This window comes from Spea bombifrons, chromosome 7 (genome assembly GCF_027358695.1).
Source record: "Spea bombifrons isolate aSpeBom1 chromosome 7, aSpeBom1.2.pri, whole genome shotgun sequence".
Classification (NCBI taxonomy): domain Eukaryota; kingdom Metazoa; phylum Chordata; class Amphibia; order Anura; family Pelobatidae; genus Spea; species Spea bombifrons.
Genome location: NC_071093.1, coordinates 38,284,986 through 38,311,887, shown reverse-complemented (window position 1 = coordinate 38,311,887; position 26,902 = coordinate 38,284,986). Strand labels below are relative to the sequence as shown.

At 39.8% G+C, this 26,902-nt stretch overlaps 1 protein-coding gene across 1 annotated transcript in view; it reads left to right on the top strand.

Moving 5' to 3' along the window:
• TECPR1 (tectonin beta-propeller repeat containing 1) overlaps positions 1-22,850 on the top strand; it is a 28,729-nt gene extending 5,879 nt beyond the window's left edge. Inside the window, exons 2-25 of the mRNA XM_053471474.1 lie at positions 4,422-4,647; positions 4,802-4,984; positions 6,039-6,161; positions 6,626-6,751; positions 7,525-7,699; positions 8,166-8,266; positions 8,750-8,851; positions 9,033-9,178; positions 9,519-10,009; positions 10,312-10,457; positions 11,309-11,464; positions 12,060-12,209; positions 12,317-12,474; positions 12,779-12,906; positions 14,722-14,824; positions 15,853-15,949; positions 17,036-17,115; positions 17,591-17,647; positions 18,200-18,371; positions 18,613-18,748; positions 20,374-20,466; positions 20,766-20,872; positions 21,113-21,232; positions 22,475-22,850. Of these exons, the coding sequence (XP_053327449.1) occupies positions 4,423-4,647; positions 4,802-4,984; positions 6,039-6,161; positions 6,626-6,751; positions 7,525-7,699; positions 8,166-8,266; positions 8,750-8,851; positions 9,033-9,178; positions 9,519-10,009; positions 10,312-10,457; positions 11,309-11,464; positions 12,060-12,209; positions 12,317-12,474; positions 12,779-12,906; positions 14,722-14,824; positions 15,853-15,949; positions 17,036-17,115; positions 17,591-17,647; positions 18,200-18,371; positions 18,613-18,748; positions 20,374-20,466; positions 20,766-20,872; positions 21,113-21,232; positions 22,475-22,612 (3,513 nt within the window). The 5' untranslated portion in view covers position 4,422 and the 3' untranslated portion in view covers positions 22,613-22,850. The remainder of the gene's footprint in view (positions 1-4,421; positions 4,648-4,801; positions 4,985-6,038; positions 6,162-6,625; positions 6,752-7,524; positions 7,700-8,165; positions 8,267-8,749; positions 8,852-9,032; positions 9,179-9,518; positions 10,010-10,311; positions 10,458-11,308; positions 11,465-12,059; positions 12,210-12,316; positions 12,475-12,778; positions 12,907-14,721; positions 14,825-15,852; positions 15,950-17,035; positions 17,116-17,590; positions 17,648-18,199; positions 18,372-18,612; positions 18,749-20,373; positions 20,467-20,765; positions 20,873-21,112; positions 21,233-22,474) is intronic.
• The last annotated feature ends 4,052 nt before the right edge of the window (positions 22,851-26,902 follow it).

The following is a 26,902-nucleotide window of genomic DNA, read 5'->3' as shown; positions in this document are numbered from 1 at the left end:
CTTATGATGTCACAATGCACTGACAGGTCATGGAACTGTGAGAGTGCTGTGCTGCTGGTTTGCTAGATATCCAACAATAAATAAGTGACAATAAATAACCAAGAATTCAGTTTCATGTGTATATTACAATCTATTATTAGCGTTAATTTATTATTTTATTTATTTCACTAGAAGCACCCTTAGGTTTGGTAACAGCTGATATGCACTGTTTATTAAAATTGTTATTAATTATTAATTTAGAGTACTTGATCACAAAAGAAGAAATTAAAAAAAGATCTTCAGAAAACCAATCCTAAATTTGGTAGAAAATCTGATCATGAAATATCAAAATGCCGTTCCTAAATTCAAGTGGCCTGAGTGGCAACAAATAAACAGAAATCACATATAGATTTATATGGAGAGTGTAAAATAAGCTTATACAATCATGGGGCCAGTTGAAGAGATCACAGAAATGAAGGGAGATATGCAGAGATAGGGAGTTTTAAGGGGTTAATATGGGACGTCTACCGTGTCTCAAATGAGACCTGAGCCCTGCAAACTGATCTGCCAAAATTCTATATTTGAAAACTGAAACGCGCATGTTCCAACTGTGCACCCGTAGTGCCTAAAAGACATACCCTACCCATGTATACAGGGCATTCCTGTACTCTGGGGGTGTTTCTAAATATAAATCACAAGTTGTTTCAGTCATTTCATGTGACCAGGGAAAAAAATTACTGAAATTCTGTGTTTGGATAGAATGGGTTTGTTAAAAATGGGGAAAAAATATATATTTTATTGCAGTGTTTAGGACAGACTGACACTAAAATGGTTGAATAAAACGTGTTAAAATGCCTCTAGTAAAATACTTTGGGATGTCATCTTTCAAAAAATATATACTTTTGTTTTGCAGTTTTTCTTTTTCTGGCCGCTTTTGAGGCAAAACACAGCATACCACATTGAAGAAAAAAAATCTTGTTTAGAAAGAGCGATTTGCATCATTCATGTTTAACCCTGTAAGTGCCCAAAATAACGAAAATACCAGGCATATGTGCAGTGGCGTCTCCAGCTTTCATATTTAGGGGGGCACATGGGGGGCCAGGGACCAAAGTAGGGGGGCCAATTATAAAACAGTACATAATATGCACTTATCACTTTGAAGTAAAGACCGTGATTGAAATATGATTTCAAAATAACAGCTAAAGTGACAGTTATTTTTCATTCTTTAATATTAGACCCTGCTGACAATATATATAAATATTACACCCTGCTTCCGATATATATTAATATTAACCCCTGCTGTGGATATATATTAATATTAGCCCCTGCTGCGGATACATACTTATATTATACCCTGCTGCCGATATACATAAAAATTATACCCTGCTGCCAACATATATTAATATTAGAGCCCCTACTGCTGATATATATCATTAGTCCCTGCAGCCAATATATATAAATATTAGCCCCTGCAACCAATATTTATTGATAATAGGCTCTGCAGCCAATATGAATATAAATACTAGACCCTGCTGCCAATATATGTTAATATTAGCTCCTGCTGCCAATATATATATATATATATATATATACATATATATATATATATTAATATTAGCTCCTGCTGCTGATATATCTTAATATTAGACCCTGCTGCCGGTATATATTATTAGTCCCGGCTTCCGACATATATTAATATTAGCCCCTGCAGCAAATATATATTAATATTAGACCCTGCTGCCAATATATAAATAAATATTAGCCCCTGCTGCCAAAACATATATAGATATTTACCCTGCTGCCAATATATTTTATAGTGAAAATATTGGACCCTACCCAAGCATTTTCTTGGGCCCCGCTCAACGCTCCCTAGCATGCAATCACTCCCTCCGCTACCACACCAAAAAAATATATTTGCCACACTGACTGCAGATCAGGGGAAGACAGTGAGAGTCAGTACAGTCTTCCTTCCTTCTGACTGCACCGTGACATTGAGAAGTCCTCTCCCCTGTAATCATCCCCAGAGTCCCTTTGTCCCCTCATTCACTAAACCATACCGCTCTTTTACTTACACCCTGTAGTTCAGGTATAGATCAAATAAAAAACACATGGAAACAGCACATGCAATTGAATTAGACAAAAAAACCTGTATTTGCAGGTATACATAAATAATGTATGGAAACTTAGCTGATACAGATCAACAGAATTTGACAAACTATTTGACATCCAAACAACTACAAATCATTCTTTTTTATCACATTATTAAAATCCCAGAAATCAAAAAAGTTAAAAGGCGCAAATAAATTAAGGAGATTAGACATAATGGAATCAAACATTTGCTACTGCAAACATTTTTAGATGAAAAAGTCCAGTTTTATTCAGCGCAACAAAACAGTGATAGCATTATTCTCAACAATATTCTTGAAAACGAAATATTTTAGCCATTAATGCAACACAACCATCTTAGCTCTGCATCACCAAATGAACACCTCATCACAGATAACAAAATGCATACAGTTGCATATAACTAAGCTGAATAGCACTTGGTCTGTGAAACCAAAGCGGAATAGCGTCCTGTATAAAGAAATCAAGAATTGAGTTTCACAAACTCTGAACCAACATCTACGTTTCCTTTTTAATAATATATTCAGATTGAAATAAGAGTAAATAACACAATACCTTTACTCCTCCTCTCACTGATTTCTAGGCCTAGAAAGTTTTGTCCTCTGAAGTGACCACAAAGTCTGGATAAATAAAAATTACAAAGTTCTATTTAACCCTCTACAGCAAGTAAAGTGCCAGGAAACAGATGACCAAACACATATCAGGACAGGCTCTGCCACACTTACACCCAAACACATATACCAGGACAGGCTCTGCTGCCACATGGACCCCCACATCAGGATGGGATAACCTACTAATATTATTAATTATATACTACTACTAGTATAAAAATGCTTTCCACATTGCTCTGTTGTTTGTGTGTATTGCCCCTTGTGTATTTGTGCCCCCCCCAGCCACCCTCCTTTGTGCATTTTTGCTATACACCCTTGTGTATTGATTTATCTGATGCCCCCAGCCAGCCCCCCTCCCTTGTGTATTGATTTATCTGATGCCCCCAGCCAGCCCCCTCCCTTGTGTATTGATTTATTTGATGCCCCCAGCCAGCCCCCCTCCCTTGTGTATTGATTTATTTGATGCCCCCAGCCAGCCCCCTCCCTTGTGTATTGATTTATTTGATGCCCCCAGCCAGCCCCCCTCCCTTGTGTATTGATTTATTTGATGCCCCTAGCCTGCCCCCCTCCCTTGTGTATTGATGCACCAACCCCTTGTAATGGTTATTATAATGGCCACCATACAATTGTGTATTACCCCCCCCTGATGTGTAATTATGTCCCCAGCCTGCCAGCCACCATCTTTTTGTATTTAATTTTCCCAAGGCAGCCCTCCCCTTGTTAATATCCCTCCTTCAGTGAAGCTTTTGTTAATGTGCCTCCTTCAGTGAGATCTGGTGTACTTACTCTAGTGCATTACTTCTAATAACACAAATCTTAAATAACGGCATTTTTAACAAAATACCCAAACGTGTTTAATGGGGGTTCTCCTTCTAAATTGAAATGACATTTGAAGACCCTTCTGCTTATCAACTATTTTTTTAAATTAAATAATTACTTTTTTGAAGGTCTTCGTTTTTCCGCTGCTCTTGCTCTTCTACCGCGTGCTCCCTGTCACAGCATCTGTTCCGTAAGTGCCCGCCCCCTTGAGCATCTTCAAAGGGGCGGGACGAAGAGCCTCGATGATTGGCATGCCGGAAAGCCATTAAGCGGCCGGCGGCTGATAGTTTCAAAGCGGCTGTAAAACCACTTCGGTTTTACAGCCGCTTTGAAACAGTCAGCCGCATCGGCTGCAATTTCAGCTCAATGTGCCGGCACACCGGGAAATGTCCCGGTTTCCCGGCGGTGAGCCGGGTCAATTGGGGGGGGCACACTGGGGGGCACAGCATAATGTAGGGGGGCCATGGCCCCCTCTGGCCCCCCCCCTGCCGACACCACTGCATATGTGGTGTTTCCAAAAACAGGACAAATACCTAAATATACTTTTGGAGGTTATATAGGTGAAACCCACATTTTTAGATATTTTTCATACTAACGATGGTTTAAATATATATATATATAATTATTATTTCAAAAGAAAGCCGAAAAGAACACAAGGTACAGTGACACATGTTAATGTAAATTTTACGTTTTTTAATTCTGCTGTTTGTTTTTTAACACCCAGTTTGTTAAATTATTTTAAATTTAAAAAAAAATAGCATATTGTTATTTATCAGATTAATCGAGAAAAAAAAAACGGCCAACGATTAAGAAAATTATCGTTACTTGCAGCCCTAATTGCATAGCGGCTCGTCTAAACAGAATTTTTGTATATTTTCCACTCTCTAGGATGCCGAACACTGTGCTGTGGGCCGTGGATATTTGGGGAAAGGTCTACACTCTGTCTACAGACGGACAGCACTGGGAGGCGTGCAAAGATGGCCAACTGGAGTTCAAACGTCTGTCTGCTGTTTGGCAGGGCTGCTGGGGGATTGCCTGCAACCACCAAATATATGTCTATGTGCATTCCAGCGACCTTCCCATCCGATACCAAGAAGAAACCTACGAGAACCAGGTGCGCATATCAGCCTGTCAAATAATGCCTAATACATGAAAAATGTCTGTCGCCCCTCCAGACACTTGTTGATCTTGTTGATGCTATTGCCTAATTGTTTGTGTAAGGAGCCTACTGTAAGGAATTGACATCTGAAATGCATCTCTGTTTCCAGCGTTGGAATCCAGTGGACGGATTTTGCGAGAAGCTGCTTCCCAGTGACCGCTGGCAGTGGAGCGACGTCACCGGCTCGAAGCACCAGCAGCTGGACAGTTTTGAGCTTCCGTCACCCCACTGGGAGTGGGAAGCGGATTGGTATGTGGATGAGAACTTCGGAGGAGAGCCCACAGAAAAAGGGGTGAGACTCATAATCATTTGACAGAGTGAAACTAATCCTAAATCAAATGGTGTTGATGAGGACTTGCAGTACCTAGAAGCTAGCACACCTGAGGCAGACTTTAAAGAGCTGTTGGTTGCTGGTGAGATGGAAAACACGTCTCGTTTAGTTGTGGCCCTTACAAGATTTCACGAACATCAGAAGTTGTTTTGTAATGTTGGTCAGTAGTTATTATCTAAGATAATTAAATAAGGGCTGTCCAATTTACCTCTGCCACCCATTCCTTGGGGCCCTTGTTTTAGGCGGACTTGGTCACCAACCGGACAGTTGCAGGCGGTGTCCGTGTATTGTCTGCTCCTCAGTGTGGAAGGATCCATGTAAGACAGAAAATGGATTAAATGTTTTAGAACAAAAAAAGTGTTTGGTTTGCACTACCCTCACCATGTGTCTCGTAGCTGAACTTCTATAAGATTCCATAGCAGGTTCTGCTAATCTGAAGACATTCTTTCCATTCCCTAACTGCCGCGTCCCCTGTCTTATACAAGTATGGCCTCAGCCTCATTGACTGAAAAGCATAAAAAACCATATGTTCTTTTTAAAATATTTTTTTGTCCCTCGTGTTTGTATTGTATTGTAACAGTGAGTTTTGTTGCAAGCTAGAAATCTACAGACTCTGTCCTTTACAGAAGCAGCGAACGGCATATGTCATAGATGTCTTCAGGGTTATATGGGGATTATACAGGGTTATATTTGGTCTGCCAATAATAGTGCTGGTCCTGCCCTAGCTCTGTACCCATGGAGGTGGCATTTGTGACAGGAATGTGACAGTGAGTGAAGATGATGAGTTGCAGAGGGTAAGGTGAGGTGTTTCTCATATCCCATTTTCCGCTTACCATGAAATTACAGGAAAATGGTCCAATATAGACAAAAAAGCTGCTCCCATGAGGAACCGCATCTCTTTATATTCACTTCATGTTCCTGTTTGGCAGGGCTGTGACTAAGCATTCCCTTTTGTGAATAGTAGTGTTTGTTGTTTATTACTGCATCGGTAATTGCTCTCTATATGTGTTTTTAGGGATGGACATATGCTATAGACTTCCCAGCAACATACACAAAGGATAAAAAGTGGAATTCTTGTGTGCGTCGTAGGAGGTGGATCCGATACAGGAGATACAAGTCAAGAAATAGCTGGGCAAAGGTGAATGTTATCTTTCTTTTCTGAGTGAACGGTAACACAATGCCAATAATTTTTTAGCATATGTTAGATCTTCGGAAAAAAAAATATCCCAGGAAAGACGTTTTCAGTGGTAATTCTGTATGGCATGGTAGCCCTTCATTAGTCAGTGTCTGCGATTAAGATCAATTCATTCCTTTTGTTTGTCCACAGACAGTATGATTACCAATCGTAGAGCCTAGCAGAGCTATTATATATATATTAATAATAATAATAATCTAATAATACATCGTTTTTTTTTTTTTTAAGAAAATAGCACAATGATTAAGTGTAATTAAAAAACAATGCCGAGTGCTTATTCTTTAACATAAGAATACAATTTACTCTACCTACATTTAGTAACTGATGATGTACAGATTATGACTTTTGAGCATGCTTTCCTTATGTACTGGACTAACTAACAGTGCATGTAACTTTCTGCTCGTTAGATACCATCCCATGAAGACAACAAAAAGTTGCCAGACCCATTTAATGACATTTCAGTTGGCGGGTGGGAAATCACAGATGAACCTGTTGGCCGCCTGTCAGTATGGACTGTTTCTTTACAGGGAAAGGTATGAGCTTGATTTACTAAACTGTCACCAACTCTGCACCTTACAAGTTGTCATCCGCTGTACAACACAATGATACACTCATACGCACTAAACAATCTAAGTTCCTAGACAAGAAGGACATCCAAGGGAAGGCTAATGGTCCTTATTTCTTTAGATTTGCATAACCTCGGTTTCGAGCTTGTGATTTTTTTTTTATATATATATATATAATAACATATATTCTATGTAATTAATTTGGTTTATAAAGAAGGTAGTGCATGTTCTCTCAATTTTGCTTGGAACCTAATTATCTCTTTTTTGTGTGTTTGTCATTTGCCTTGGAAAGGTCCAAATTATTTACTATAAGAAAAAGTTTAACTTTTCACCTAAATAAAGATGCTTCAAGAAAGGGTTTCTGTTCTCAAATAGAATGAAAGTTGACAGGAGAGTTTGCAGGAGAGTTGTGTTTCGGTTTCTTGACTTCACTATACATTATGAAGGTCCAACCCCAGTGAGCTTCTGCTGCGGTAAGCATTTGGCTGGCCCTGTATAATTTATAGTTACATTTCATCAACCATTGAATTATGCATTTTAGAGGGCTAACTCAGACCTTCATGCTGGTGAAATTGCCAGGGTTGGCCCTTCATATTGAAACATGAAGTGAGAAAATTAAAACCACAACTCCTGGTAAATTTGCCTTTAGTGAATTAAACCCTTTATGAATGACTTTGCGGTTCTAGTGTTTCATTGTGAGTAGGCATTCCGCTGCTCTAACTATAACCTTTCCTTGGCAGGTGTGGTATAGAGAAGATGTTTGCCACGATAACCCAGAGGGTTCCTCCTGGGCCGAAGTAGACACACCAAGTGAGGTCATACAGATCAGTTGTGGTCCGTATGATCTTCTGTGGGCTTCCCTCTGGGAAGGTCAAGCCATAGTACGGGAAGGTATCAGCAGGAATAACCCAAAAGGTAAAACTAATGAGGAAGACTTACACCTTGCTACTACCTACAGTAGTAATAGAACCATGTGGCATCACGAGTTTTATAGTCATAAGCAAAACATGGTCCAATAAAATGTTATCATTTTTCTTTTTTCATTCTTTGGTTGCTAAGCAGTAATAATTTTTAGTCTAGTTTTATAAATTATAGTGTTAAATTAATAACTTGTACTGGCTTCTTTTGCCGGTAATGGATTGGCTCAGTCCCCAACTACCATCCCTGGACTAATAGTTACTTTACCTTATGGAGCTTTCTGGAAATGGCATGGTGCCACAAAAAACTTTCATCAGTCTTGCATGGCATCACAATGCAACGCATGCACACTACAGTGTCTACCAGCAGTAGCATGTCAATCAGCAGTGCATTTTATTTATTATTGAGAATAAACCGTGGCAACACTATAACACCATTTCTTTTTGTGAATTTCCTGTCTTAGGAAGTTCTTGGACCATCGTCGAAGCTCCAACTCCTGATGATGGCATCATGCATGTGTCAGTTGGTGTAAACGTGGTGTGGGCTGTGACCAAGAACCACAAAGTAAGATTTCAAAGTGTGTGGCTGAAACGTATAAAAACCAAAAAAACAGTAGACATGTCATGTAGGTGAGCTTCATGGAACTTGGTCCACCGCAGCTCGAGGGAAACTTGTTGGATACTCCTGCGTAAGACACGTGAGGAATAGGTTGTTTATCTGATATGCCTCCCCACTTATTGTCTTTATTTCCACAGAAGTATCAATTTAAGAGCATGTTAAACTATTGCTTATTTTAAGCTGCAAGGGTGTCTTTTGTTACCTGGGATCTGTTGAGATCTATATGATTATCATGACATTTTTATAGGTTTCTCTATATTTCTATATACTAGCCAACTTCAAATAACAACGCTTAATCCTGTGTGTAATGTCCTGAATGGCTGAATGTTTGTTCTGGTAACTGTATGCTAGAGCATCTGCCCTGGACTGCCTAGAGGCTTCCAACATTAAAAGCAAACTGCGTTGAACTGCTTATGGTCTTCTCCCCAGGTGTGGTTTAGACGAGGAGTGAATTCCCACAACCCATGTGGCACCAGCTGGATCGAGATGGTAGGAGAAATGTCAACACTGAGCGTAGGATTAAACGACCAGGTATTGTTGTATGTTAAGTTACCATGTTAAACTTTAGTTAAAGGCAACCCAATCATAACTGGCATGCAATGTAAACAATGAAAAGAAATAAAGAAAGTTAATGTAATGAGTTATAACTCCATACAGAGTAGAATACCTAAGAAATTGAATCTAGGCTTATAGATGATTCCATTTAATGCAGGTCTGGGGTATTGGATACGAGGACCGCGCAGTTTATTTCCGTCAAGGGGTAACTCCGAGTGAGCTCAGCGGGAAGACATGGAAAGCCATTGTGGTACCCACTGGAAATGAAAAGTCAAACACAGGAAGTGCTTCTAGCCTCGTCAGGTAAGGATACGCCACATCAAGTATTGCTCAATAATGTTTGTGCCCAATTTATCTGTAATTTGCATGTGAGTTGAAACTTTCCAACTGATCGACCCGGCGAGCTTGTGTTTTTACAGCGTTATGTTTTCCCTGACTGCATCAGATCTGCTATATTGGTTTAATGTTTCTATGCGTTGTATTAAACATGGCCAGCAGGTGGCGCTAAAGGCCAGCAAGATTACAGTTTTAAACGATTTACCAAATTCAAAGGCGGATTTTATGTTAATAGCTAAATAAATTGTGTAATTCTTTTACCTTTGTCCTTCCACAATCTGTATAACACTCATTTTCCTTCATTTAGTGCAGGGTGTTTCTTTGGAGATGAAGTGAAGGAACACTCCGATTCACCTGCTCAGTCCGATCTAGACAGCTCCTCAGAGGCGGATCATCCAGTTGCAAAAGAAGACCACCCCTGTACCTCCTCATCAGTAATGGCTAAAGTTGGTGAGCATTCTGAAGATCAGGCTGGCGAGCAAGATGTAGTTACAGAGGTGGACCCTCAACAACCGTCTAGCCCAAGCATTGAAAAGGTCTCTGATGAAGCATCTGTACACCCAAGGAACTCTGGGCTGAAGCGGGGAACGCCTCATTGGACCAGCATCGATTTGGTTGAGGCGCGCGTGAACCCATTCCAGACTGATGAAATTGCCCACCTGCCACTGCTTGGGACTTTCACTGAAGGAGCAGAGGAAACCTTTGGGAGTGATACATACGCTTTGTGGTCCTGGGTGTCTGGGGGTGGTTGTCTTGTTGATATACCTACCACCCTGAAGTGGTTCACTCGACAGACAGGTATATTTTTGTGTTTAAAAGCACCCTCCCATGCATTAGTAAAGCCAAATTACGCTTGTTTACGCAAAGAACCTTATCAAATACTTTAGTGGTTTGTAATACATTTTGGTGGACCAACATTCATGAAGTAAGATGTACGGTTACTTAAGTTTTCAAGTTTTCAAATAGCAAAGACAGAAGATGATACTTTATTGTGAAATTACAATATTTTATAACTTTTATAATAACTTCAGGGATATGTTGCAGGGATGAGGCTTGATATCTTTTGCTTAATTTTTTTTTGCTCCTGTTTTGTATTATAGGCTTATTGGCGTCCATGCAATCTATGTCTTTGTCCATTACCCCGTCTCACACTGCGGCCTGGAGGAAACAGATATTTGAGCAGCTCAGTGAACGCTCCAAAAGAGAACTTGATAGTTTCCGCCACTATGAACAAGCTGTGGAGCAGGTATCGGGAACAAAGTCCTTGGTCTTGTCTAAAATTCAAGAGCCATATAACTATCCCATGCGTGTTTAAATTCTCTTACTCTATAAACCTCTACCATTTCTGATGGGAGGCTGTTCCATTTATCTACCACACTCTTAGTCAAGTAAAACATCCTTACATTACATGTTTTTGATCCTGCAAACCATTCACAATTTTATTAGCTGTCCTCTAAACTTTCTCTAATGTGTCAATACCCTCTCTGGAGATGGGATCTCCGGAACTGTACACAATACAGGTATAGGCGAGGTCTGATTAGAGATCTGTAATGTAGCACAACCACCTCCCCCTTCCTGCTATTAATGCCTCTAGCTATATACCCGAGCTGGCATTTCACTGTTGCATTGTATGCTTTAAATTACCGCTCTGCCCTTATAGTTGGTATACTTCCTGCCAGCTACCTCCAGCGTTGACTCAGGCAAGAATCCCAGGGAGTTTAATGAGTCCCATGGAGCAAGTGCTCGGAAAATGACCCCATTGCTTTTAAAAGGAGAGCTTTTGTGTCACTGAGTGGCTATTTCTTAATCACGCATTTTTTTTTTTTGTGCAAAGCTCCACAAAACTCCAGCTTCTCAGCAGTGCATAGAAATGAAAAGCAGGCTCTGGACACAAGGTCAGCTCTGTATAGAGCAAGTTAATGTGTCCTGCAGATGAAACCCTATCTCCAGGATGCAGATGCACCATTGCAGTTGGCTCCTGGGTTTTGTAGATCCCTGAGCTAGAGAACATGGATATGGCATAATATTCTTCTTTATGGCGATGCTTATTTATGACATCTCACTATGGTTTTTACACCTCCCATGTTTTGTTTGCAGTCTGTGTGGGTTAAAAATGGAACTCTACAGTGGTGGAGAGACTGGAAGCCATACAGGTGGATTGATGTCCGTGTGGCTCTTGAACAGTTCACCGGTGTTGATGGCTCCCGAGACAGCATCCTCTTTATATACTATACACACTATGAAGAGAAAAAGGTACACTCTCTGCACTGCTAGGGAAATCGTAATAGGGCTTTCTAACCTCTTCTGAGACTACAAATATGTGAAGAATATATGGCAGACTAAACCAGTAAAAACAGCTCAGATTTTTCTGCCTGGCTTGGGAAAAACCAGCCCTTGTGTTCACATCTACCCATCATCTGTACCTTAGGTTCCCTTTGCGGCACTACAGGTTCACTGGCTATTTATGAATTATCTGATGTCTCTGTATCAACTAGCGAATAAACTGCTGTAATTTAGATTTTATGCAAGCCGGCCAACTATATTAATCTTCCTTTTAGAAAGTAATATATTTATTAAGTGAGATTTTTATTGCCTTCTAGGTGCAAGAAAAAAAACACAAAAAGCATCTTGATCCCCATGGAATAAAATTGTCCAAAATTGCATTCTGGCTAAACCTAAATGATATTGTTTTATGATAGACACATGTGTAGCATACTTTCGTAGTGATATTACAATATATCTGGCAATTGTACAAATTAATGCTGTGTGCACTTATTACCCCCTCTTTTTAATAATATGCATTTTTCACGCTTGTAACCACTTTTTTCCATAATCAATTCTATTACAGTACATTCACGTGTTCCTTAATGAAGTGACAATTTTGGTGCCTGTACTAAGTGAGAATAAACACACTTTTGCCATTTATACTCCTGAAAGAACAAAGCAAAGGTGGCCCGTTCGATTGGCAGCTGCCACGGAAGAAGAGATGCATGACTGGGTAAGGAGATACAATTGCTGGCTGTGGACTGGTAACTTGTCTTTACTTGACGCACACCGCAGGCCCAGGGTAAAATGTCCCACTAACATTTTATTTACATTTTGCAGCTTGTCCTCTTAAATATGGCCTGCTGTGAGAGCAGAAAAGTACAGGGTCCTGCATCTAACCAAGCTATCTGGTCTGTAACTTGCAAAGGAGACATATTTGTGAGTGAGCCAACTGCAGAATTGGAGTCTCACGTGAACCAAAGGTCATGTGACCAAATGTAAGTTACTTTGTGGAATCGTGGAAGGTTAATGTAAATTGACATCTTATACATGTTAACTGTCTGCCAGTAGACCTAAGCCAGGTGACTCAGATTCAGCTCCTGTCAGGGTAGTGATATTGCTTTTGCAATCAAATAATTAACAATCACTGAAAACTATGTCACTCAGAAATTTGCGTAAATATCATGAAAACCTAATGTGTGTAACACTCAGGAACTGACATCCCTCATCTGACCAACATTTTACCTGGGGGAAAAAAGAAATTGTGTATTGTTATACAATACAATATATCTTTAATTGCAGGTTTTGGCGTCAAATCGGAGGTCATCTCAGAATGGTGGAAAGTAGCAGCAGTGGAGTACTGTGGGGCATCGGCTACGATCATACAGCTTGGGTTTATACTGGAGGATTTGGAGGAGGGTTCCTACAAGGTAATTAAAAAAATGACACTGAGATACGCATGGGGTTTATGTGTCCACCACTCAGAGAGAAAATCTGATCTAAACCGATGCATTTCAGTGTTTGGGGGATCAGGTAAAATGAACCTCGGTTTGCACTCAGCATAACCAATGGAGTCTGGGCAGCTCTAAACTCTACCTGTAACGCGTGTCCATCATATATGGCTTAGGGGCCGTGAGGTAGGCCTTCTATATGCTTATATGCACATGCAGAAAGGTTTCTCATTTCCGTTGCAACAACCTATCAATGCCTGCTTTACATGCCACATGATAATTAAGTGTTACCAGAAGAAAAAACTGAAAAACACAGTTTACATAATTACCGTATTTGCTCGATTATAAGACGAGGTTTTTTTCAGAGCAAATGCTCTGAAAAATACCCCTCGTCTTATAATCGGGGTCGTCTTCTAATCAGACCTCAAATAGAGGTCTGATTAGGAGACTAAGATCCAGATCCCCCGCACCGCTGCAGGGGACCTGGATCCTCCTGTCGTCGCCCCCCCCACACACACACACTTACCGGTGCTTCCGGAGGTGAAGTTGGCAGCGGGGGTTTGTATGCGTCCGTCGCAAATACCTTCCCCGACTGTCAGAGATCATTGTTCCAGAGTTCCTGATCTCTGACAGCCGGGGAAGGTATTTGCGACGGACGCATACAAACCCCCGCTGCCAACTCCACCTCCTTCCGGCTGCCGCGGAATGAGACGTCAACCCGCTGCCCCGGCAATACACCAGGAAATTGGAAGCACCGGTAAGTAAGTGTGTGTGTGTGTGTGTGTGTGTGTGTGTGTGTGTAGGGCATTTCTGGAATGCCTTACACCCCTATATGCCACTCTGGCACTTAGGGGGTTAAAAGGCATATTATGGGGCAGAGTGGCATATAGGGAGGTATAAGGCATTTCAGGAGGCAGAGTGGCGTTAAGGTGGCATTTAATAGTGCACTCTGCCTCCTGAAATGCCTTATACCTCCCTATATGCCACTCTGCCCCATAATATGCCTTTTAACCCCCTAAATGCCAGAGTGGCATATAGGGGTATAAGGCATTTCTGGAGGCAGAGTGCTCTATATAATGCCTTTTAACTCCCTTAATGCCACTCTGCCTCCTGGAATGCCTTATACCTCCCTATATGCCACTCTGCCCCATAATATGCATTTTAACCCCCTAAATGCCAGAATGGGATATAGGGGTATAAGGCATTTCTGGAGGCAGAGTGGCACATAGGGGGTCAAAAGGCATACCATGGGGCACAGTGGCATATAGAGGGTTAAAAGGCATATCATGGGCCACAGTGCCATATTGGTGTGGCAAGCCTGGGGGCAGATGTGCGTAACTGGGGGACAGGTTGGAAAATACAATAGAAAATATAAAAGAAATAAAAACAAAAAAAAAATATTTTTCTCAATCATAGCTTTTATTAAAAAAAATAGTTTACATGAATTAACATTTACTGGTAAAACTTTTTTCCTTTAGGGTCGTCTTATATTCAGGCTTTTTCTTTTTTTCCTAAGTTAATATTCAGATTTTGGGGGGTCGTCTTATAATCAGGGTCGTCTTATAATCGAGCAAATACGGTACTTCTCGGAAGGATTTGATCCGCATTACTAGGAATGATGTATCTAATGCTGCATTTCTTTAAAAAAAAAAAAAAAAAAGCTGAAATGGCACCTCTCAAAGAATAAAATATGTCTTTTATGCTGGCGTTTCTAATGCTGTTAGGATCTTTTATTTATTTATTTATATAATAATAATATTAATAATATATATTTATTTATTTTTCTTGCTCAAGGGTATGTCAGCAGCACGGAAAATATATTTCCACAGACTGATACAAAATGCGTGTATATCTATGAAAACCAGAGGTGGAATCCTATTACCGGATACAGCAGTATGTAAGTATCTGTTTCAGTTTAGGGAAACTCATTCTGGTTTTATAAATACTTTTCATTTTATTTTTTAGACAATCTAGATATCAGTGAATTGAATGCACTAGGGGGAAAGTCCTTGACAAATACTACCTGGTCAGCATCTAACGGTCCTCACCACCCATCTCTGCATGGAGCATGTTCTCTGCATGCTGCAAACTATGGAGGCTGTGCTGCTCGGCATAATCCTCCATAGTGTTAATGGGCTGGTTGGGGAGATCAGAGATCTCCCTTGTAAGCGACTCATTTAGCAACGGCACATGCCGGATCGTCCAACAGGGCGATCTGTCCCCAGTTTTGAGGCAGAGGGGCCTGAACCTGCTACTCCAAGCCCAGTTAACATAGGCCAGAATATGCTACTGCAGCCATAATCAGATGCTGTGCGCATCCTGTAGGTGCCTGCATTACATATTTGTGTGATTATCCAGATGGAAGAAAGACACAAATCCAACAAGTTCAGCCCATTTAAGTACCTGTTTATGTTTATCCACAAGAAGGAAAAAAAAAAAAAAAAACAGTAAGTATTTTCCCCCCAATATTGTACCAGGGACGGGAAAAAGATGCCTTCTTGACTCCAAAAGCAATCAGATTTTTGACCGGATCAGCCTAAGCCAAAATGAAATTGTTACAACTCTTTAATACTTGCGTTTGCTAGAAAGGCATCCAACCTTTTTTAAAGCATGAGCTGAATCTACCAAAACCAATCCAATTGGCAGTGCATTCCCCACCTTACCTGTCCTGATTGTAAAAAAAAATATTTTCCCTTTGCTTAACATTAATTACTCCTCTCTTCTAACCTTAGATGGTGCCAGTGTCATGAGCTAGCTGTTAGCGGCATTGGATGTGGATGACCGCGGTATTAGTACAGATGGAGGCAGTTTGAATACCTCTGCTGTAAAGAATAGTTTCAATGGTCTATTAATACTTATGGCTTGGGGCTCACAGTGCTGTGTATATCAGACGTCTCTGACCATGTGTTATGCCTCTTATTGCAGCGGACTTCCAACTGATCGATACATGTGGAGTGACGCAACCGGGTTGCAGGAGTGCACTAAAGTTGGTACAAAGCCTCCTTCCCCACACTGGACTTGGGTAAGACTTATTTTTATTACCTTTCTGAAAACCTGCAGTTTGTACCATGAAATCAGTTTCCTATTACTGACATATTTCAAATTGTATATACAGTCAACAGCTAGATGTATGGCCCTTACCCTCCGCTTGTATTGGCAGAACAGCAAATATCTTTTGTATAATTCATCTCCCTCTTCCATAGTCATCATATGTTAATGCTTTTATGCCGCAGTTTTAAGCCGTCCATATTACAAAACCTACAGTATATCAAACATGTAAAATGTTGGTGTCTTTGACCATAGTTTTGACCATTGAAAAAAAGTATTTGAGGTATAAAAATAGATTATTTCTTTACCACATTTCCATTTGGGACTGTAAACATACTTTTTGATAACCAAGACTCCCTCCAATGTAAGGCTTCACATTTTTCCCAACTGCAATTTGTTAATAATCATTTTTACTCGTAAAATAAAGTTCTGTATTAGATACCCACCCATACCCAGCATATGTCAGAAGAGCATAGCTCTTATCTTCTGTCCCTGGCTTTGCCACCAGCTGCCACTATACTCCTTCCTTGAGGTTAAAACTGTCCTTTAATTGAAAACTACATTAAAGAACTAAAAATGACGTTGATTTAAAAAAAAAGACTCAAACTGTAGATGATTTTAGCAAACGCTAGACAGATCCACGCCACCCGTGCAAAATAGCAACTTAATTCCCTATCCTACAGAGAAAAGAAATGTCGGCTGAAAATCATGACCTTTTTAAATCCTTTATGCAAACAACATTATGTTAAGAATGATGTCTATATAGGACTAAGCTCTTTAAATTCATTTGATGGAATGGCTATTTATATCAACTATGAGGTTTAATTGGTCTATCCTTTACTGCCACATTTATATGAATTGCTTAACTGGGTAGTAGTCATTTGCATTTTCTACAAAAATGATAGATTAGGTATTGTTGTGTATATTTCATACATCAAAGATCACATTAATCGATAGACGTTTTATTCTACAACCTATTAAGAACATAGTTTCAGATAAAGAAACATCAATCTCTTTTTGTATGTCTGCGATATAATAAACTACTCTCCATTTTTTAAAGGTCTCAGATTGGTATGTAGACTTTAACATTTCTGGTGGGACAGATCGAGAGGGGTGGCAGTATGCGGCAGACTTTCCAGCGTGAGTATGAGAGCCCAAAGCTTATTAACACTTTAACCTTAGTTTGTTTTATATTTTTTTAGCGTCATATGTAAATCATTAAAGCAATGAAAAGTAGTTATTTTTGTTTGATTCCCTAAACGAATCTATACATAATGAAGGGCCATTATTTGAGAGTTTCTCCAGCACAGAGGGCCGAGTTGACCTTGTACACTACAAGGTTTAATCGGGTAAATCACATTTACTTTGCACTATAAGCAGGTCAACTTGGTCCTTCAAAATGCATTACTTCAGCACAAGCATCAGACCAGCCACTGCAGGGTTAATCTGAATTTTGGATCTCATAAAAGTGAATGTCATTGCAGAGAATGAGAAGTTTGTTGGAATTGGCATAGGAATTATTGAAAAAAAAAAACAATGCATTCGGTCAACACAACACAGTGTATGGTATACTGCGAGGTCATCTTGGGGAGCTGACAGTTTGTGTACTTTTCAGATCATACCACGGATACAAGACCATGAAGGATTTTGTGAGACGAAGACGCTGGGCAAGGTATGAGACCGATGTGACTGCAGATTCTGTTGGGTATTAAAGATTTTCAGTAGCAGCAAAGTCTATCTGGCTTCCGCCGAATATATTTCATAAATCACATTTCGTATTGGACCTTTTTGGCAGTAAAGGCAAAAGTAACAGATAGTTGTTTTGCTATGTTACTTTGTCTGAAATTACTTTTTTGCACTATTATCATAACACACAGACCTGAAGGTCTTCATGTCCCTAGGAGATGGAGCTAAACTGTGACAGAAAGCACCACTGAGACATCCATAGAGTAGCATAAGACCCAAATACTCTGCATCTCCATGGCTTCTCTATGGTGATTGATGGCAAGACCTCCAACAGGGTCTCTGATTAAATGGCCATCGATTTAAGAAGGATACAGAATTGTATTTAGTATACCTTTTATCTTTTTTATGAACCATTTGAGATAAGCATGTATCTGTCCCGTGGTTGTGGAAAGTAGCCGCCACTAGATGCCTTGTTAATGAAGTGATGGCAAAACCCGTTTTTCGATATCTGCTGACTGAGTCTGTCCTGTCTCACCAGGAAATGTAAAATTGTTACGAGCGGGCCTTGGCTGGAGGTTCCTCCCATCCCCTTGCGGGACATTTCTATATCATCGAGCAGGGAAACGGAAACGGAATCGATAGCTCTGTGGGCAATCAGCAACAAAGGAGATGTTTTGTGCAGGCTTGGGGTTACAAAGCAATGCCCGGAGGTATTATTAACACCATTGTTGTCCAACCATTAATGGAATGATTTAAGAATATGTAGTCGGAACGGTTCTTCAGTAGGTGACTCCAATTATTTAAACACTTAAAGAGCTAAACTGCAGGAGCCAACATACCACATAGAACTTTCACTACATTATTTTTTCTTAGAATATAAGAGCCTTGGCTACTTATCATTTAGGGATGTTTACTTTCGACACCGAATGACACTGACCTTTTACCTTGCAGGGTTCCTCATGGCTCCATGTGGGCACAGACCAGCCTTTCATCTCAATATCGGTAGGAGGATGTCTGCAAGTCTGGGCAATCGCCAGGGACGGATCCGCATTCTACAGGGGTTCAGTGTCCGCCAAACAACCTGCTGGTAAAGAAACTACATTTTGAGCCTGGAACAACTATATGAATGCATAACAAAGTTCTTTACTGTTTAAGCTATGGGCCATAGTACATGCTACATGGCGGTTTCATTCAGATAACAGAACATGCCGTAACACAGAGTGTTGTGCTGTGAAATTTCTTCTAGGTTTAATATTAGGTGAGTTAGTCAAAGAACTGGTGGTAAAAAAGGCCAATTTGAAGGATTTGGGTTCGAAGCCCAAGAGAGAAGGGAATTATGGAGTACAAATAACCATAAATGCAGCAAACGCCTTGGATAGAGAGCTTAGAATTAGAGCCTCTAATGGTTTGAGACCATGGTAATATCGTCTTAAAAATAACGGCCCGTTAAAAGGTGACAGCATTTCGTGTTTAGTAGAGAAAAGAGGTCTTGTGGGATACGAAGAACCTGGAAATTAAGAAAGATTTGGAAGGAAAGGTCTCCATAAAATTAGACAGACATTGGGAACTAAGGGGAGAACTTAACACTTAGGAGAAAGCGAATGAATGACAAAGTGATTTGAAGGAGGTGGTTACAATACATCGGCAGTGTACTAGTATCTATAGAATCAGGAACAGGCGTGGTTGAAGTGGATTGGTTGGAACAATATCAAGAAAGAGCAAAAAAAAAAGAATTAGATGAAAGAGAAGTTACATGGAAGGTGTCTACACAAGCACTCTTTATTCACGGTGAGAGATGAGTGGGGAAAACAAACCTGGCATAGAGAATATATCTGCTCACAGCTGTAACCACCAAAGCAAACCTGTCATTATAGCCATAATTTATGAGTTCTAACATCAAGCTCTTTACCGGTGAGCCTAAATGTCATGTACACAGGAACGCTAACCGTACTCTTTGCCTTGTGGATGCCCGCGAGCTCTTCTCCACGTTACATGACACCATATGTACGGAATACTAAGAAGCAATAGGCAAATAGCAGTATTATATCAGAGGTGACCTTCTCCCAGCCTTAATAAGAAGGCAAATATGTATATATGACAATGGTAAACAATCAACGCGGGATATTCTACCACCACTTTGAAACTGATAATCTTGATGTAAAAAAAAACCTAGGACAATCTAACCGATTCCGGCCCGTGTCTTGCACAATATTGTTTACTCAGTGGAAAGTTTGGCAAGAGGCAGCACTTTAGCTGCTGGATTGCAGTTCTTGTCACACTTTCAGATCTTTGCAAGGCTGTCCAGAATCAGCCCAACAGCCACACTTAGACTGTAAGTCGCACAATACGACGTTTTCTGCCAGCTAATCGATTGTGTGCAGTGCGTTGTATCTTCACGCGCTGTGATATATTTTTTACCTTTTTTTTATACTTTTTTATGGCATGAGAGACATACTGTAAGTGATGTGCAGTTCTCATAAAATGTACAATAAGCGTGCAAACTTTGACATAGCTGGTCCCTGAATAATAGTTGATTGTGGGATTTAAATATTTAAACCCCCCGCCTGTCTAGAATTTATTTTTTGTTTTTAGTTGAAAAAAACCGAAACTCCATGATCCAACCTCCTTGTGGCAAAATATGTTAAAAACTTACCTTTTGTTTTGGTTAGAACATAATTTGTTAATCTAACTTTTTTCTTTCGTCTTGTCAAGGGGACAGCTGGTACCACATACCCTCGCCCAAAAAGCAGAAGCTGCAGCAGGTCTCCGTAGGACAGACGTCAGTGTTTGCTGTGGATGAAAATGGTAAGTTCCAAAAATGGCTGAAATGTTGAAATTTGAATGTGTTATTTACTCCCAAAAAGGCTTAATAAGGATAAAGCTTCCCTTTAGTGCATGCGCCTATGGGCACTTGATATTTAAATTTGGCCCAAATGTTTTAGAATCTCATTTCCGCTCAAACCAACATCCCGATAATCATTTTATGTTGCGCTGGGTAATGTTTAAAAGTCAATGCAAGGTATAGGCTTCTCTTTGATTGTCGAGGCAATGTGATTAATATACATAAACTACGTAGGTAATGCTACACTTTTTTTTATTTTAAGGTAATTTGTGGTTTAGACAGGGGATTACCCCAAGCTACCCTCAAGGCTCTGCATGGGAACACGTGTCCAACAATATTCGTAAGGTGTCGGTGGGACCCATTGATCAGGTACGTACTATATCAATAGATGACTAACCCCCATGAGACTGTATACCAAGGGAATTGTATTCTTTAAAGAATTAACCATGGGAATGTATGACTACATGTGTTCTGTAGTGTTTATTTCTTAATATTAATACATCTCGCCAGTTCCTAATTAAATTGTATTTTCTTGTGTAATTTTAAATTGTTGTCTCTCCCAAAATAATCCTTTTGTGGGTTTTTTCTTTTACGTCATGTAAATCGTAGGTTTGGGTGATTGCAGACAAAGTGCAGGGTTCTCGCAGTCTGAGCTGTGGAACGGTTTGTCGGCGGCTAGGGGTGCATCCAATGGAACTTAAGGGACACACATGGGACTATGGAATCGGGGTGAGTGGCACCTTGTGGCATCTTAACCTCATGTTCTCTGCAGAACCCGGCAGGGTCTCTCTGTGAGTCAGATTAGGCCAGGGCCATTTTTTATTTTTATAAAGCTCTAATTTGGGAAGCAAACAGGTCTTGGGATCATGTCTCTGGTCCAACACCTTTTTTCACTCATGCTGCTCATATATATATAAATCTTGTATTGATTAAGGCTACATTGGATACATTGACCACCACCTTTTGTAAGACTCAATAACATGCCTGTTTGTGCAAACCTCTTTTGCCTATTTTGTATTGTGTGTGTGTGCGTGTGTGCGTGTGTGCGTGTGTGCGTGTGTGTGTGTGTGTGTATATATATATATATATATATATATATATATATATATATATATATATAATTCTGGACTGTAATATGGTTTTTAGGGTGAAGATAGCTATTATAACTGTTAACATTGTTCCTGAAAGGAAACTTTATCTGCAAAAAATTTACCTAACATAGAATCTCAATTATTTTGAATCCCACAAAAGTACATCTGAGGTTACCAATGTATCCTCCTTATTGTCTCACATGTTGGAAATCATTGTTAGTACTTTTGTTGTTTTTTTAGAATAGCTGTATAAGTGAGGAACATTGTCCCCTGGCATTTACACAAGTCATGGTAATCTTTTTTAAAGATATCAGGCTTCATAAAACAAAATAGCTAAACCACAAAGATTTTACAATCCTTTATATAATACGCTTGCATTTTATTCCTTAATCTTTTTTGGCATCCTTTTTTGTAAATGTTTGCGTTTAAAATAATTTCTCACCTTAGGTCAGAACATTAACCCTTAACGAGAAACTAACTTTAAAAAGTCCCTCTATACTTTTATGTTTTATTAAGTCCTGTATTTCAATTTACTTAAATATAAAAGTAGTACAGTTATGAAGTATTAATAAAAGATTATAGATGTGGGTTTCTAAGCAAGTGAGAATTTTGGCAACACAATTATTTTTTCATTATTTTAAAGACAAGATTATTAATGTCCTCCATAATTTATAACAATAGCACTTTTAATATTAATATCCATTATATTCGGCTTATTTTTTTTCTTCTATATTTTGTGTGTCGTTGCCAGTATCTACCTGCCTCCTGGGGTAGACGTTTCTGGTCTTTTGCCCCGCTGTCTGTACTGGGAACATATAAAAACTGCAGCATAGTATGTAAAAAGCCCTTCTCTGAATATGTCATCGTATGTGTGTTTTAGGGCGGCTGGGAACATGTCACCGTAAGAGGGAACATGGCGCATAGCAGCATTCAGCCAGAGAAAGACATCGGTCAGTCTGCGGATCCACCTGATGAACAACCGGGAGAAAATCATTCCTCGTTAACAGCCAGCTGCTAGATGCCTGCGCGTCCAGTACAATCTCAGTTTAAATGCTAAAATATATGGCGGTTAAATAGCCATGGTCAAAAATGTTAGTTATTGGCAAAACCTGTTTATTTATAGGACGTTTCATATAAAATCAGACTGTGTCAAAAAATGTAGCCGTCAAATCAGTATACTGTGAAATCTTGGTCTGTAGAAGCTCTTTCTGCCCCGGTGAACTGATTTTGGATTATGTAGCATGAAAACCTCCGGGTATAGCCAAGCTACAGCTCATGGCGTCCTGAGTCCTGAGCATGGTTGCTTGTTGGCTGCACGATAACAGAAAGGACTTTACTTTATCTTGAATTTGGTGAATATCCACAGGGCCATCCGTTAAAGGGGCAGATGTTGTCCACCGTCCCTTTCTTCTTTCACTATAACACTATAAATGCGGTTTATTCCATGGCTCGTAGTTATGTGGCTACTCACAGGTTCCCAGCACCCTTTGCCATGTCTGCTAAGTTATGCAGTGAGCCCAGCAGCACTCCGGCTGAGGTGTCTGTGCATGGGAAGAGGAGGCGTTTAGTGTGTCTTGTTAAAATGCTGCGATTTAACATAGGATAAAGGGTAGGAGAACTTCAATATATCAGAATATAGTCAAAAATAGAGAAAAACAGCATCATGTCCCTTGTTTTCTTCTAAAACCAAGGAGGGAACTTGACATTTGGTCTTCTGGAGTTCCACACCACGTACTATGTCCCTGTGCCTAGCTGTGCTGTAATATGAACGCGTTCCTCCGTATTTATGACTGTTTCAAGATGTCTTGCCCACACTCCTTGCCAAGAAATGGCCGTTAATAAACATTTTAATCATGTAAAACTCTGCCTGGCCCTCCCATATAAAGAGTATGGTTTAATGGTGGTTAAATAGTATGGTTGGAAAGAAGCGCTGGAAGCATACTGCTGCCGGTGCCAGCTGCGGTGGGCTTTACCCTCAATACCGTTACATTAACGGAGTCTCTTTATCACGGATACATTGTTCATTTGCTTGTCTAATTTAGTAATATCATCTCTAGTCCCATGGCTGAGTCCTATAATATTCTCCCCCGTACGTTCACATTGTGAAAGGGTTAGTTAGAGTTCTGTAACTGGTGTCCAGAATATTTTTATTATACGTGTTGAAGTTTCTTTATGAAATGCCCAACCTACCCCCAGATCAGTTAGTTACTTTAATTTGTTACCTGTGTTCAGGCAGATGCGCTGGACAAATCTATGTAGAATTCTGGGCATCTGGATCCTAGGAGCCCGCTTGTTTATTTTAATATATTTAATATATATTATTTTATTATTTTTCTGAACCAAGAAGGGCACGTTTCTAATGATTATTGCAAGAAACTATGCTGTATCTTCCATTATCTACTGTGGATTTCTAGTTCTCTTTTAATACCCACATTTTACTTCAAGATAACTCAAAAATGACCTAAGAGTGTACAAAGGAAAAAGTAATATTTTCTATTTTAAGCAGCAAAAACATGGAGGATGTCATGGTGCTTGTCAACCAGATTAACACTGGATTTCGTTCAGGTGTCTATTCACTAAATGGATATATTTATCTATTCAGCCATTCGTTTGAAATTTGCCAGAATTCTTGTGTCAACTCAAAATGTGGAATAAACTCAAATGTTGCCTAAATACCTCTCAGTAAAGATTATACTAGTGCTGTTTTCCCCCATATTTGGTGAGACATTTTGAACATGTTATGTTTAAACAACTCCATGAAGTGATGACGTTTAATTTATAACAAGGCAATGTACAGCAATATTATAGCTTCGTTGTATATGTCTTCAGTATTTGCCATTGTGTAAATATAAAAGTCATAATTGGTTTATTATTATATGTTTATTTAATCACTTTTATCACTTCTTATAAATTCTGCTAATGCTGAATCCGTGTGTTTCGTCTACTGGCCAAATATCGATAGGGTACTAACGATGTCCCCGCGCTTGTGTCTGTCGCCTGTCCGACCATTGCAGGGGTTTAAATGGTCTGCGTACCTTTTTGGGAATTAATCGGCCAATCCTTTACCTTAGACAGCCCTTACCGGCGGTCATAAATTGGAGCTGAAAATGGTTGGGGTTTATTTACTAAAGCGCGTAATGCACACATGTCCTATGACGGGCCATACCCAGTGAGCGTTGTCTTTGTTAAGTCTCTAAGATTACTAAAAACTCCTTAAATGCTGCAGGAATGATGGTAGATAAGAAGCATTTTTTCCTGATGTAGAGACTCGGATCATAATCAGTCTTTGGGTTTCTCTTATATTCAGGACAGCCATGCGCCTAAATCCCCTCGCTCTATTAGTCTTCTGATCTGAGGCTCTTCTATTCTCCTACCATCCTGTGAGTAAAGTAAATCTTCCTTACACTACATCTAAGCCCCTGACCCTGTAGTTTGAGATCATGACCTCTTGTTCTAACACTTCTTCTCCTGCGAGAAATACGTCCATCCTATACTTGGTTGCAGGAGACGCTTATTGTGTTTGTCCTTCATAACACTCCTAAGGAGGAGCCATCAGAAGCCTTCCAAGTGTTCTATAGCCTAGCCTTGGGCGAGAGCAAACATGGAGCGCACACGGATGGTTACTCAACCAAGCCCTTCAAATTGATTATTTTTTAGTTTTGTATAACTACTCTTATTTTTTGTAGATAAAATGCAAAGTTATTTTAAAGAATGATTGTATGTAAGCTGGAGGAAGGGACATGCCACCCACCTACGACACACTCCGGCACCCCTTAAGGCGACTTCTGTAAGCAGCATGATGTACGGCGTTCCTTTTCCATTGGTATTTCCATGTTTACACTTATTAACAGAGTTGTTTGCACAGTAACATGCAATTAAAAGCAATTTCTATATTAGCAAAATAAAAGGAGCACCAGGTGCGTTTATTGACTGTTCGTAACTTCTTTGTATCTGTACTTTGTTAAAATAAAAAAGTGCTTAACAAAATCGCTGATTTACAAAAGAAAACGATTTTTTGACATCACAATGTACTGATGACATATGAAGCTGCGGTTCCACTTACACAAACATTTATTGCGTTCTCTGGTATGTTAAGCAAATAGGTTTCTTTGCACGTTATATCCAGCGCTCTATACAGTAATGATTTAATTATTTATGGCAATGTGAAGTCCATTGCTCCATAGACTTTTATTAGTAAGAGTGTCCAGACGGGTGATTAGAACTCAGACATTCTATTTTAGCACAAGCAGCATGTTTGGGAGTCAGCGAGTTTGTCTAGTAGATTACATATAATGGAGCCAAAATGTGCAAATGGAAAATATGTAGATAAAACTGAATTATCTTAACCATATCTTCTCAACCATGCAAACAGCACTATTTGTGAAAACTCTTTTTTAACACAATGAAGTAAATTTGGCGGGCGTTCTTCTTTAAGGGGTTACAATAACTTCAGTGGGGAAAAGTAACAATAGGAAGTAATTGGCATTTTTAACCTGTTGGAGGGTCCGCTGTGTGAGCCTTTCACCATACATTGTGGGGTCCATGCTAATATATTGTATACATATATTGTATATACATTGTATACATTTACAGTACGCAGCAGAAGTTTGCACTTATTTGGGGGGAATAGTAATGACCCTGTCATTATCAAATCATGTCTACCTGCTTGATATCTGCCTTGCCATTGCCATCATACCCTCACAGATGGCAGAAGGGTATTTTAATTCACCTTAACTTATTCAGGTGCAGGGTGCAAAGGGTTAGTACATTGACTTTGCTAAATCCCTGATGCCCCAAGGCACCAAAGTGAGAAGGAGCTCTGCAATAGTTTTAATTTTGTTTTTTGGGGTTTTGTTTACAGAGCTTGTTTTGAGTTCAAATACTAAAATAATTGAAGCTTTTCTCTATAGAGAGACTTCCTCAGTTTATGCATAAAAAAGATATATTTGCATACCCGGGAACTGGGATGGACTGGGACTGACTGGAAGGATCTATTGCTTTAAGGCCAGTGGATGTCAAATTAGATAATTATGGCTGCCGGCTGGAGATGAAAGTCCTCACATTACTTGCTGTTGCCCGTCGGCCCACAAGTCGTTTGCCCGGTGTGCCAGTCCAGGCCTATCTGCGAAGTTTCTAAATGAGCTGTACCTGGGTGGTTGAAATATTAACCCTTTAATAGCCCATTGCGATTACTCTATTAAGTGACTTGCCAAATGTGTTCACTAAATGGCTCTAATACTGGTCCTCATAGTAAATCTGACTTGTCATTATTTAACCCCTTAATGACAAAGCCCTCACATGTACGGGC